At 48.6% G+C, this 14,161-nt stretch overlaps 1 protein-coding gene across 1 annotated transcript; it reads right to left on the bottom strand.

The window, feature by feature from the left end:
* Positions 1-1,653: 1,653 nt before the first annotated feature.
* LOC104407099 (keratin, type II cytoskeletal 2 oral-like) lies at positions 1,654-7,364 on the bottom strand. Its single transcript, XM_010016284.1, has 7 exons — positions 6,960-7,364; positions 5,554-5,768; positions 4,367-4,427; positions 3,968-4,063; positions 2,962-3,126; positions 2,397-2,522; positions 1,654-1,878 (listed from the first exon to the last, which is right to left on the bottom strand). Exons 1-7 carry the CDS (start codon positions 7,362-7,364, stop codon positions 1,654-1,656), a joined length of 1,293 nt encoding a protein of 430 aa, XP_010014586.1.
* Positions 7,365-14,161: the final 6,797 nt, after the last annotated feature.

The following is a 14,161-nucleotide window of genomic DNA, read 5'->3' as shown; positions in this document are numbered from 1 at the left end:
TTAAAATCCACTCTACCAAACCTGGTGTAGCTACTTGGACCAATTTACATAAGCATTACCAACCCTCTCATAAACAGGAAAAATTGGATTTTCTAGTGTCATCAAAGAAGTTAAATAATAGCTGCAGCTCCACTGTGGACAATTAAAATGTGGCTTCTCTTTCTGAAGTTGGGATGACCGAAGTTTTTATCCTTTTGCAAGAGCTGCATTAGGGGGGAAAAAAAATCCCTGCTGGAAAGTGGTCAAGCAGAGAAGACTGATTAAAGATGATGTGTGAAGACAGGTATGGACTCTCTGAAATGAAAATCTCACCTGGCTGAGACTGTGGGGATGAGTTTCCCCCAAGAAGGAGATGCAAGAGAAGGTGGGGTTTGATCATGCAAAGAGTTTTTGGCAGAGTGCTTATCGTAATGGTGTGTGCATGGGCAGCGCATGGTTGTGTGATCCCTACAGCTGTCAGGAGGAAGGGGAATACTGTTTTATTGCAGAAATGCTGATTATTTTAAAACACAATGTGTAGTCACCCTCCAGCCTCTACCGGGTTGTTCTGACCACGCGCATGGCTGTGCTGTACCTGCTCCCGCCGCCACACACCCCTGCCCCAGGAATGATGATGGTTCCTGGGCTGCACTGCTCCACACCGGCACACACCACGTTCCCCAGGTTGCCTATGCCAGTGGCACACTGCACCCCATCCGCGCCAGAGATGACTTCTCGCCCCACACAGCTGACCACGCTCCTGGCCCCAAAGCCACCCCCTACCCTGGGCAGACAATCCACGCTCCGGGTGCTAAAGCCAGCACCAGTGACACCGAAGGAAGAGACCACCCCTAACCCCGGCCCGGCCCCTCCTGTCTTGACAGCGCATTTGCCTCCGATTCCAGATAGGGACCGACACTCCCCGACGGTGCCACCACCGCTGACCACCGCTATGGGAGAGAAACAGGCTTGGTCAAGCCCTGAGCAGCTAAAACTCACAAGGAAACTTATAAGCTTAAAAGACTTGTAAGGAAATCAAGGGAGTGCTTCATTAGCTTACCTACGCTCACAGGGTTGCCGGTGCATATCCTGTAAAGAAAAGAAATGTCTCAAAGATGTGTTTAGGGAAACATTCCTCATATACACAAGCAAATAGAGGTTCGACCCAGCCATTGATTCCTTAGAAACCTTGCAGGTACTTCAGGCTGGATGTGGTTCTGGGCAACCTGGTCTAGGTGAAGATGTCTCTGCTCATTGCAGGGGGGTTGGACTAGACGAACTTTGAAGGTCCCTTCCAACCCAAACCAACCTATGGTTCTATGATTCAGCTTTTCTGTGTACCCAGAAGCGAGATGCTGGTCCAATTACCCACCAAATCACTGCAGGGTTGGACCCCCAAATCCCATAGGCATCTTAATATCCCATCCTTCTTTTGCACCACAAGCAAGCAGGGCATCTGACTGCAGCGTGCTTGGGTGTGCTGCTATCCAGCTGCTCTGGGAGGATGAGGAGGAAGCAGAGGCAATGCTCCCCTCTACACCCATGGGGACAAAAAGGGATGATGCTCCCCTCTGCACCCATGGGGAGCTGCCTCCACTCAGCATTTCTCATTGTTCCCCTCTCATCCTGTTGGGTTTTGCCAGCTTTTGATACAAAGTGCAGCCAGAGATGCTCCTACCTGCTTTCCTCTCCTTCCAGCAGTGTCCTGTAAGTGGCAATCTCAATGTCCAGGGCCAGCTTGACATTCAGCAGCTCCTGGTAGTCTTTCAGCAAGCATGCCATCTTGTCCTTGGCTTGCTGCAGTGCAGTCTGCAGGTCGATCAGCTTCTGACGGGCATCTTTGAGGGCGCAGTCACCCCGCTGCTCAGCATCACAAATGGCCGTCTGCAGAGCTGCTATCTGTGGACAGTAACAGGCAAGAGGGTGGCCAGTGGTGACACTAAGAGGCTCCACAGGGTTGCTCATCTACTCCCTTGTTTCTCAGGTAAGGACTGACAGAGTGCCTAGATTTAGGTTGGACACACGTTATGGATAAGCTATTTAGGATGAAATAGCAGTAGCAGTGGCAGTTCAAGGCCAGGTTGGACAGGGCTTGGAGCAACCTGGTTAGTGTGAGGTGTCCCTGCCTGTAGAAGTAGATGAGCTTAAGTTCCTTTCCAACCCAAAACATTCTATGATTCTATGAAGGGGAGGGGATCTGTTGGCTGCACACTTGTAGGAGGCATACAGCGATTACTGTTTCTGTTAGAGCCAGACCAACTGGATCTACTTCTTTGTGTATCAACAGCAGAAGAGAACCTACAACCTACAAATTCAAGTTTAAGCTTGGAGGGGGGAGCTCAGCAAGGTGGGAGCTGGTGAAGATGAAGCCCTTTGCACACCCTGCTGCCCATGCAGCTTTCAGGGCTTTGTCCTACCTGTTTCTTCATGTTGTCTGACTCGCACTGCAGCTTCTGGATCATCCGGTTCAGCTCAGCTATCTCGCTCTGGTTGTTCCTCAGGTCATCACAGAACTTGCCCCTGCTGCTGTGGAGCTCCTCCAGCTCCACATGGAAAGAGGATGACGTTAGTATGCCCAAATCACCCCTTCCAGGGAAGGTGGAGATGCTCCGGAGCTGCACTGATGTCTGGGTGCATGTGCTTGGAAGCACCCAGACATGACCTCAGCCCAGGCAAGGCAACAATCCCAGGCTGGTCCTGGGCATTTACCCTTGGGGAAGGGGCTGGTGTTCCTGATGGGTGTTCACAGAGGAGGCCTCTCTGAAGCAACACTGTGGCCTGCTGTGGTCTGGTTTTACAGGGAAGCCTCAAACCACAGTTTTAAGACTGATAGGTTTTTTGGCTTGACCTTCTTTAGCCAACTGCAGTGCATGAACACTGAGGGGTGGGTTTAAGTTGTGTCGTAAAGGACAGAAATGGTCCTCAGAATTTTGCTGGCCAAGAGATTTTGTTGCCATCAGTGCTGGTGGTGTGAATACTCACCCTGGTTTGGTAGAAAGCTTCCACTTCAGCCTTGCTCTTCTGGGCAATCTCCTCATAGCAGCACTCAACACTCTTGATGATGCCCTCCATGTCCAGGTCCCGGCTGTTGTCCATTTGCACGATGACAGAAGTGTCACACAGTTGGCAATCCACCTGAGCTCTCTCCTGCAAGACCCGCTGCATGTCAGTCCCCTTCCCTCAACCAGCCCAAGCCAGGCATGCAGGGACCCCTGGCAAAGGGAGTCTGCTGAGAAGGTGGGAGGTTGTGGGAAGTTCTCCCATTAAAGCCCAACTAGAGCACTGGGTTACCAGTGAAAGTGTTGGGTTCTCTGGGTGGGTGACTGGTTTCCAGCAAGAGCTGGCAGCTGGGACCTGTCTTGGTGGCACAATATGGGATTGCTGCATGCAATTCCCTAAGGAAGGGTGGGGAATCCTGGTGGGGCAACTCGCATCATTGCAATTTGGCATTTCTGGCTGTGTCAGCAGTTTTCTGGGGTGTGAGGCCCTCAGGGGTGGGTGCTTTGGTCCCCTTTGCCTACAGGCTGCTGGGAGGTGTTTGCCTGGAAAAGGTGCAACTGCAAAGTGTCCCCTGTGTGTTTTTTTTACATTTTTTTACATTTCCTACATTTTAGACAAAAGTGTTACATTCACCAAAATATTTTGACTAACGTAGCTTAAAAGGGGAAGATTTGGGTTTTGAAGAGTGAGATGTTTCCATGGTTCCCAGGGGTGCTTTGGATTAGAATTTGAGGGGCTTTTCCATGCAAAAGATCACTCTGTTTGCAGCCAGCAATACAGGAGATAACCAAGGACACTCTTTGCCTTCCAAAAGTGTGTGCAATAGTGTTGTTATCAAATACATATCTAAAAAGATATAGATTTGGGGGATCAAATTCTAGGATTTTCAGAAAAGGCCCCTTTCCCTGCTTTAGTTTTGATGTGGGAGCTCAGGGGGCAGCAGATGTGTTGTCCCCAGGATAGCACACAGGGAGCCAGGAACTCTTACCTCAGCATAGATGCACTTCAGGAACTCCAGCTGCTGCCGCAGGAGGCCCACTCTCACCTCCAGCTCCTCCTTGGTCAGGTAAAGACAGTCCACATCCTGGAGAGACACCATGCGTGCAGTGAACAGACGTGAAGAAACAAGGGCTTTTTGTTAGGTTTGGAGGAAAACTCACTATTCCCAGCCATTAAGACCGTCCATTTTGTGTTGCATGTGTTCACAACCTGATAGAGGTTCTCCAGATTCATTGGGTTGCCTCAGCTGTGGGCCTACCTGATGAGGACTCAGGCAGTGTCATGGTCAAGGTGTCCCCAATTCTCTCCCTGGCCCCACACTCAGGTTTTGCCCACAGTCCTGCTGCTTCTGGCTGGTCCCACCGGAGTTCTCCCTTGTGTCACTCACCTTCTTGAGGACCACAAACTCATTCTCCGCAGCCGTGCGCTTGTTGATCTCATCTTCATATCTGCAGGAGGAGGAAAGGAGAAGCGTGGGATGATGAGCCCTGTCCCCATCACCCAAGCAGCCAATGTGGAACATGGGAAATGTGGTTAAAACCAGAGCCTCTCCCTGTTGCTTTGTACCTCCCTTTTGATTTTTGCTTTGTTGCTGTTTCTTCCCCACCTGACTTTGTTCAGCAGTTTTAACCAGCCCATGCCAGCAGTGCTGGTGGCTGGAGTGAGAGGGCAGTAAATCAGGCCAAACCACTACAAATGCAAAACTCCGTGCCTCAGCTGAAGGCTGGGGCTGCTTCTTCTGGCCCTGCTGCTTTGTGTGATGTTTTTCTGATGCATGCAGGACTCTGCTCTGAGTGTTTATGGGGAGACTGTGGCCAAAATCCCCCAGGGGAGGTCAGGAGCTTGAGCAACCTTTGAAACTCCCAGGTGCAATGGGGAGAAAAGTCCATGCATAATGACCAAGTTAATTGGGACCTAGAAGAACTTTCACAACATGATTCTATGAATCTGACCTCCTTGGTGGTGGCTCAGAGAGAAAAAACATCTGAGATGCTCAACTGTAAGATCTCTGGAAAAATGGGAGAAAGATCTCCCCTTTTACCCTGTGCTGTGTACCACCAACCACTAAGTGTCCTGGCTTGTGGCTTAGCAGAGCACATGGGGAGCTATTAAGGAGTATCTGCAGCTTAGAGAGCCAATTCCTGCATTCCCTCTGGGAAGAGAGAATGAAACCCAATGGAGACTATGTGGATAAAGTGTGGGGTGGAGACAAATAGGCTGAGGGTTTTGTGGGAACGGGGACATGAGATCTGGGGGAGCCACAGGCACTGATGATGAGGGAGGTTTGATATGGCAAACCACAGTGGTGTGCAGGAGCAATAGGGAGAGGAAAAGTGGTTCCCTGTTCATCTCCCTGAGGAAACATTGTGGTTGAAGAGCTCTCCCAGTCCATCAGCAGCATCTGAGGTGCAGCAGTGGGACCCCAAAACTGGAAACCAGCCCAGTACTGGTGTGCCCAGCCCTGCTCCCCTCACTGTGCCCCAGTTCTTGCACCCATCCAGTGCAATTGCATTGGCCCCACGCTCAGGAATAGCAGCAAACACCCGGGTCTGCAGCTACTCCCTGTGTACTTACTTGCACTTGAACTCTTGAACCAGGTCCCTGAGGCAGCGCTCCTCATTTTCCAGCCTCTCCCGCTCCCCCAGCACACACTCCAGCTGCTTCCTCAGGTTGCAGATGAAGTTCTCGAACACGGGCTCCAGGTTTCTCCTGGTAGCTGGGAGGACATACTGCTGCAGCAGCTCCCACTTGGTGGTCAGCACCTTGTTCTGCTGCTCCAGGAGCCGGACCTGTGGAAGCAAGAGATGTGCGAGTCATGCAACGCCCTCATGTTTCAGGCAAAGGTGCTTCGGGTGTCTCCACTTCCTGAAGGAAAAAGTAAGACTAAAATCAGCAATGCAAATGGTTAAGTGCTCGTTTCTCAGCAGCCTGAGTGAGACCAGCATCTTCTGGTCCCACCCAGGACTTGTATTGCAGGCTGAGCAATGCTGATCCATTTGCTCTATGTTGAGGCCAATCATCTTTTCGCCAAAGCTCAGCTTATCCGAACACCATCCTGGAACAACTGGCTGGTGGAGGAACCACTGCCTCCCCTGATGGGCTTGAGTACAGTAATGATCCTTGAGCAGCACAAATGCTCCATCCAGGATCTCATTTGAATATATCTGATTTAAACTCTAACCACGGATATTTATCATGCTTTTCACTTCTAGATTAAAGAACTTTCTAGTACCTGAGAACCTTTATGGATCATGAATAAGTGATGTTTCAAACGGGAGGAACAGGAATTGCTCCTCTTACATGGGTTTGGTTTTTCCAGCTGCAGAACAACTCTCAAGAAAAATCAAGATCAAGACAGAGCAAAGGTTTCTCTGCCATTTGAAAAATCATTCCTATAATACATCTCTAAACAGCAATGAAACCCCTTGGGCTTAGCTAAGAAAACAATAATAGATTACATCTTTTTAGAAAATCACCAAATCATTTAATTCACAGAGTGGAGGGACAGAGAAGTTAAAATTGTTTTCATTTTAGATAGAAATCTATCTTTTTCTTTTCATTTTAACTAGACATCTATCCTTCTACATCTCCTTCATGAAGCACAAACTACTTTAAAAATACAAAAGTCCTTTGGAGTTTATAAAGGTGTGATAACAGTGCATTTGGAATACAGCTTCCTATTTTGCCTTATTACTTTTCCATGTCTCCATCCATTGTCTCACAGGTTTTGATTTACAGTATCCCTGAAGCTGCTTCTGATTTAGCTATTTAGCAGATTGGTGACCACCACAAGGTAAAATACTGCTGTGGTTGTTTTGGTGCAAGGCTTAAATCCAAACAGTGTCCATGTCAGGACCACCATGGTCTATCAATCAGAAGTGTTTACAGCATCAGGAGAAATATCTCCCAACATTGCCTCTCTAGAGACAATCCATTCATCTAGAGACAAAGAGCCTGCACAGAGGGAAGCAGGGTCTCACCTTGTCGATGAAGCAGGCGAACTGGTTGTTGAGGTTCTTGATCTGCTCTTTCTCATGGGTCCGCACTTGGCACTCCTCAGGGTCAACCCCCACGCACAGGGGCTTGAGGAGCTCTGGGTGGACGCTGACGCCCCGAATCCCTTCAGATCTCCCTCCACCAAGGCCGATGCTGCCACCGTAGCCTCCGATAGCCACGCCGTCCCCGAGACCTCTATAGCTGCCCAGGCCCCCGTAGCTTCCGCAGTTACCAAACCCCACCACCGTGCCCATGCCAAAGCGGCCTCCGCCGTAAGCGACGCCGCAACGTCCAACGCCGGCACCGCCGTAGACCCCACTGCGGCAGAAACCCTTGGGCCTCTGCCCAGGTCGCAGACGCTGCGGCTGCTGAAGCCCCCGATCCCACATCGCCGTCCCACCGGCTGGCACACAGAGGCTGAGCTGCTGTTGGCCCTGCCAAGGCCACAGACGGCGGATGCAGAGGAAAAGCCCCGTCTTCCTAGGAGAGAGCTGGAGGTGTAGCACTGTCGACTCATGGTGGATGGGGGGAGACGGGAGGTGAGGTGGTAACGGCAAAGCAGACGATCAGGAGGAGCAGGGAGTGAAAGAAGGAGATCGCCTTTAGCTCCTCTGAGGCAGAGCTCTTCTCCTTATATACATTCCAGGAGGTGCCTGAGATGCAAAAATTTAATTTATCCACTGGGTTTGGCCTGCCTGGCAGCAAGGAATGGCTTCCAACATTTTAAACCCACAGCAAACACTTGTATCTCATATGAAATAATGTGGAAATTAAAATAATCTGCTTTGCTTGCAAGCTTCAGTTTCAGGACTTATATTTTACTTAATTAATCTGCTTCCTTATTGTGTAATTATAGTTTAGCAAAATAATTCAAGGGGTTTTTATTCATAGCTTGTTTACGGTTCGGTTTCACCACAACGTTTAATTATGTTTCAGGACCTCCTGCAAAATGTCATGGCGATGCCACCTCTTCCAGGGTCCCGTGCCAGCTCAGAGCTGGCTCTTGAGCAACGACCGGTGGCGATAGGGGAGGAGGAAGGAGTATCTGCCCAAGCACAAGTTGTCGGGAGCATTCTCGTAAGCATTTGTTTCTTCCTTTCATGGGTACGGCTCCAGCTTTCATAGGTGTTTGCCGGCGCGTGTGCAGAGCAGGATGGGGATGGTGGTGTCCGTATCGATGTAGCATAAGGATGAGTTTGATCATGGGGGACTTGTGAAGTCGAGGCACTGGTCCAGCCGGGCTTCATGTGCCCCTTAGAATAGACAGAGTTGAAGATAAGGCATTTCTGGGAAATGCTTTGCAGCAGACAGTGAGTTATTGCTGTGTTATGTGCCTGGGGAAGGTGATAACTGTGCTCAGTACCTGGGTGTGATGTGACCCGCGCACATGGTGGATTCACGCAAACGATAGCTGGAGATGCAACAAAGTGAAGCGTTACAGACAGGTTGAGAAATGTTAGCCGGAGTGAACTTTTTTCCTCGTATTCCTGTGACACACCTCTTCGACATGAAATGGTTCTGGTAATGTCTGGTAATGAGAAGGTACCATCCCATCTTAATTAAAAATTCTTAAAAAGAGTTTTGAATTTGCTTGGAAACAAATAAAGTCCCTTTTTTGCCTCAACAAAGGGGTCTAATCACAGAATCAGAAGTGATTGCATAGCTTGTCCTAAGAAGTCTTTGCATCTTTGCTGGGGCAAAATGAACTGGTTCTGGGAGGATTCCTAGTCAATGCTATTGTAAGCTTGAAATACATCGTCTTGAATTAAAAATAATGCAAAGGAATTGGGATGATTTAGAATATATTTGGAGTCTCTCTGGGTGAAGATCTTTTTTTTTCTTTTCTACAGGTCTCATAATGGGTTTTAATGAACTATAAAATACTTCATGCAATTCTAATCATGCAGTAGTTCCGTTGTAGCTGCATTGGTGTGGTTATATTAGGATGCACGTCTTGCAATGAGATGTACTTTCGTTTGGGAGATTGAGATAACTGGAGAAAGCAGACAAGCTTTTGGGCACTGCGTCCTTCAAGTTGTTCTGCTCAAGGTAATCCAAGCAACAGGAGCTCTTGCTAGTAAGTGAAAGGGGGAAACAGTCTGGAAATGTACTTTATTTTGTGCTGAAGTGTTGGTGCAAACATTGTGGAAGTCAATTGGATGTGTGGTCTGCAGACAAACCTGGAGCACTGCCTGGCAATAGGGCTACGACATCACTTAGCTTTTAGGTAGTTCTGTACAACTCTTTTAGGTGGGCATAACCATGGGCAAGTTGTAATGCAGGGAGAAGCTGGGCTGTCCCATTACCAGCACAAGTGGCTGTAGCACTGCGTTCTGCTGACTTGGAGCACCTGTGGTGGGGCAGAGATGAGGCATTGGTAGTGGTGACCAGGAGCAGCCACTGCTCCAAGCTCTGGTATCCGGCAGGAGCACAGGGACAGACTCAGCTCCTTTTCATGGCAAGAAAGACACAGCCTTTCATCCCTGAGGGTAGTGTCATGCTGGTTTTTCCAGCTGTGAGAATCTGGATTGGGTTTGGGTCAGGTCTCTCCTATCTTCCATACGATCAGGGTGACCTGCTCGGCCACCCACCATAGAGTGCCTTGAGCTCCATGAGTGACACACACACCATTTAAGGGCTGTAGACCCTCCAACCCCCTGTCTTGTTGGAAAACAGGAAAAATGCCTTTTGTGGGACAACCATCCGCATTCCTCCACCACCTGAGAGTCCTGAGATCCCTTCTTCTGGATGACATTCCATCAGGCTGTTTCCCTGAGGATTGAAAGCAACAAACCTGTGCTTCAACCTTTGGCTCCTCCTCACAGCCCTAAGAAGTGGCTTCTCCCAGGTGCCCAGCCTTGCACATCAGAAGGAGACAGTTCAGGGCAGTGCTTGTGGTTTCCATCTGCTGAGCTTTCACAAAGCTGGTTCGCAGTCACATGGTGGAAGCCCTGAGCACTGGTTACATCAACTTCAAAGGAGGAAGCACTCTGATGTGATTTGGTCTTCTGAAGAGAAGGATTGCAATCACTTTTATTTCATTGGCCCCACACATGCACAGCACGCAAATGCCTCCTTTGCAGAGAACTTCTTCATGTCTCCATGATTTGTCCTGTCTGATTGCAGGTCAGATAGTGTTTGAAGAGCCTAGAAAGGCACTAACCTTCCTCTTTACAAGGAGGAGATGAAACCGCTGTTTTCAGGCTGACGGGATTCATTAAAGCTTTAAAGGAGCAGCTTAACACAGATTTACTGGGGAAACCCCTGAGGTCCTGGCCATAAATATGCCTTGAACTGTGATGGCTTCCATGAGACTCATGCCTTTGAGATTTGCATGTACCCAGCTGCATTAGGCTAAATTAATTCTGCTTAAACACCTTACTAAATCGGGACCTGTTAAGCCATCCGTGCAGATAAGGAGAGCCCAGAGGTGTTTTCCAGCCTCCTGTTACGATTCTGGCTGTAACAACATATCCATCCACGTCTGCTTTCTCCCAGTTGGAAAACTACTGCTTAAGACCCTCTCCTGAGAACACAGGATTTTGAGGGCTTGGCTGTGCTGGGCTCTCCCTCCCTCCCTGCAGGCTGGGCAGTTTCTGTGGCTCCTTGCGGAAGGGACTGCGAAGTCGCCATTAAAATGGCTAATGAGGCCCCTGGGACATCTCCCTCTGGTTTCTTGGGTCCAGCCCTCCAAAGGTGGCTGTTCCCAGTCTCTTAACTGCAGCTTGATTCTGCTCCCACATCAAAGCAGATGGTGGATTTGTGGGGATCAGGGTAGAGGTGATGGTCTGGGCTCTTTCCATCGCCACTGGGCACCTTGCTTTCCTCACAGTAACCTTGCTCCACAGTAGCTGTTCACCCTCAGCCTGGCTTGTCCCTGGCCAGTTATGCTGCTCTGGGGCAAGAAGATGGACAAGATAACTCCCGAGGCTCATTCCAGGCCATTCCTGGAGCATCGGTGGTCACTGCCCATATGTACCAGCAGCATTTGCGATGGTGCCAGATACTTTTACCCTTCCTTCTGCAGGCTTTCTGCTGGACTATAATAAACTGAGGGTGGCCAATACCACCAGCGCTGATGGGAGGATGTTGGAGTATCATTGCAGTAAGCTAAGCAGAAGAGAGTGTCACTCCCAAAGGTGATGTCTCATGCAAGGAACATGGAGAGCTACCTACTGGCCATAGCTGGGTGTCTGCTCTGCCCTGCCCGGTGGTGCCTGCTCCAGGTTTGGAGCCCTGACAACAAATCCTGGTGATTCATTCATGGCAACTTTGTCATATTCTGGTATATTCATAGTTCTGATTTACCCTCTTACTTCGCAAGAATTAAGACAAATAAGTTTGGCACCAAACCCCTCAAGTGTCCACCCCCTTACTTTGTAAAGTTCCGCATTTGCATAGGAATTTGTAAAGCGCTTTTGCATCATCTGACGAACTTCGTGCTAATACTCAGGGCTCGATGGACTATTAGAGCTCTGAGTAATGGGGTGGAATTGGTATGACAGAGTCACGATGAAAGCACTACAGCCAGGACTAAGCTCTGGGAATTGCCACCCAGGGCATGAGGTTTGCACTGGAAGGGTTTTTCTAGGGAAAGGGGAGCAACCCTTGTAAAAAGCAGCCATGAGAACCACATTGGATCTTGAGGCTGGAAGCACTGCTGTCCTGTTTCACAGGACAGTTGTCTCTTCTCTTCTATGGTACAGGCTTTTTTAGCCAGAGAGCATGTTCCTTCATGCACTAAGCCAACCAGGGACTCCAGAGACACCCTCCAGCAGTAGAGTGAGCAGAGAGAGTGTGGGAGGAGGAAAATTCAGCCACTGAATTTCAACTAGTTCCCATCGATAGGTCTGTAAATCTCTGTCTGTGTGTGCATATGACTATATGTAATAATGACCATAGAAAGTAGCTGTTCAGTGTGTGTGGTTAACGTAATGGAGTTAATTTTGCAAACTTGAAAACAGGTTTCTAAAAAATAAAAAGAGAGAGAAGTAGAGACAATGCACAAATATCATGTGCAGTTTATTAACAGCAGTGTAGAGAACACAGAGCTTTTATCAGCACCATGATCTCTGGGTGCTGTGTTGAATTAAAAAGCATTGCTCCACAGAGGGACAAAGAGATGTTCAGTAGAGAGCAAACCCTATCACTGGTCTTGTAAAAATGACCTGGGAGGAGAGACAACATAAAAGAATAAAACCACTTCTAGCATGGGAGTCCTCCTACCTGAATTCAGCTACCTAAAAACTAGTCACCAAATTGAAGTGAGAGGCATGGGATCAATGAAGTCAATGAGAGCCTGGTATCATCAAGCAAAAGCTTGTTTTCTAAAGTCACCAGTGCAGGAGAACCAAAGACAAGCTTTGCGGGGCCATGGGAACATGATCCAAGAGCAGTGGTATCTGTGCACAGCTACCAGCCTCAACAAAATAAAAGGACAAATACAACCAGGAGAAGTAACAATGTTGTGTTTATGAGCACCTATTCATTAAGCTTTCTAGATGGACACTCAGATTAAGGAGATTACAGAAGGTACAGCTTCTAGAGGACGTACATATTATCCTAATGAATGGCTGGAGTCACTTTTGTGATTCATTTTGCCACCAACGCATGGAATACTCGCCATGTGTCACTCCAGAGGTGGCAGCTTGGTGCATAAGCTCTGCATTATGGTTGTCTCCACTGGGCTAACTGGAGATAAAGAGCAGTATTTGCCCTAGAGGAATTTATAACCAACTTCTATTCATCAGAGCTCTAATACTCAGAAACACCTGCTCCAAAGTTACCTAAAGCCCCAGTGCCAGCTGCTCGGGAGAGCAGCCAGATGAACATGGGGCACCACAGCCTTTATTTCCCCAACCCAGCAATCCCACAGGGTTGTAACCTCCATTTCCAGACATTAGCTCTCTGCATTGCTACCAAACCACACATTCAGGGAGATAAAGGCAAGGGAACGGTGATGGTGCCTCTGGACTGGTAATCCCTCCTCCCAAAGTTAAATGCTTCTCTTCTGCAGCTATGTCCTCCAGCGTGCAAGATCACTATTCTTTCAGAGATATAAAGTCACGCTTTGCTTTCACTGTGTTTCTGAGGTGGATTCCTTCACTTCTTGACCTAAATCTCCTGTTTTAGGAAACTCTTTCTCCCATACCCAGAGGTCTGGCCACATAGAATTTGAAATCCAGCTGGGCCACTATCACCATCCGTTGCACTGGACTTGGGAACCTGCGCTACAAGAAATCCCAGCACTGAGTAACTGGGGAAGAAATCCAGGAATAGCATGGAGAAATGGAGAAGAGAAAACCTTCCAGTGAATCAGACACTCCTCATAGCTATATAACAGGACTCCCTGGCCATGCTCCATTGGAGGATGACAGAAAATATGTTATTAGGGAAATCTGCCACTTTCAGAAGAAACTGGGATCTTCGACACTCACACACCTTCATTTAACAGCTACTCTTAACTCCACACCCGGGTGATCCCAAGTGAATCAGGCACCCATCCTCCTCCTCTGCTCAGTGAGGATGCACAAGCTGAGGAGATTCATCTGGGGAACTCCAATGTAATTTCTTAAAGCAACATCTATGCATCAGTGTTTTGCCTTGTTATTGTCTTTGTTCTTGTTATTATGTGGTTGCTTTTTCTCCTTGAGTATCCTATGGAGTAATCCACCTGCTGGGCGCTGCGTGTGATACCAGGGAGTGTTAAGCACCTGCCTCTCCTGTTCTCCATCCACAAATGGCTTGCATGTGGAAATCTCAGTGACCAAAAGCCAGCTCGGTGGTCAGTAATTGCAGGCCTGGCCTTCCAGCTCCTCCTTGGCTTCACATAGGGAGCATTTCGTGGTTTTTCTCCCAGGCGCTTTTGCAAATGCTGTCACCAAGCTGCTCAGCATCACAAATAACCATCTGCAGACAGGCTACCTGTTAAAGGTGGCTTTACTTTCCCTTTAATTACGGAGCATGACAACTGTGGCTTCACTGTCCTCATTTCGATGAAACACCCAAGGCGCACTGTCCCCAAAACGTCATCTCCCCTTTGAGTGACTTCTTTCAAGTTACTCCAAGAGTATATGATAAAGAGAACCACTTGCTTGTCAGATTGCTACTGGGTTTGGCATAATTGCCTGTTGCTCTGCAGAGGTTTAGCACCTCCTTCCCAACCAAACCCTTCATCACTGTCACA

The sequence above is a fragment of the Nestor notabilis genome, unplaced genomic scaffold (assembly GCF_000696875.1).
Source record: "Nestor notabilis isolate BGI_N333 unplaced genomic scaffold, ASM69687v1 scaffold4066, whole genome shotgun sequence".
Lineage (NCBI taxonomy): Eukaryota > Metazoa > Chordata > Aves > Psittaciformes > Psittacidae > Nestor > Nestor notabilis.
This window is presented reverse-complemented; position numbering and strand designations above follow the sequence as displayed.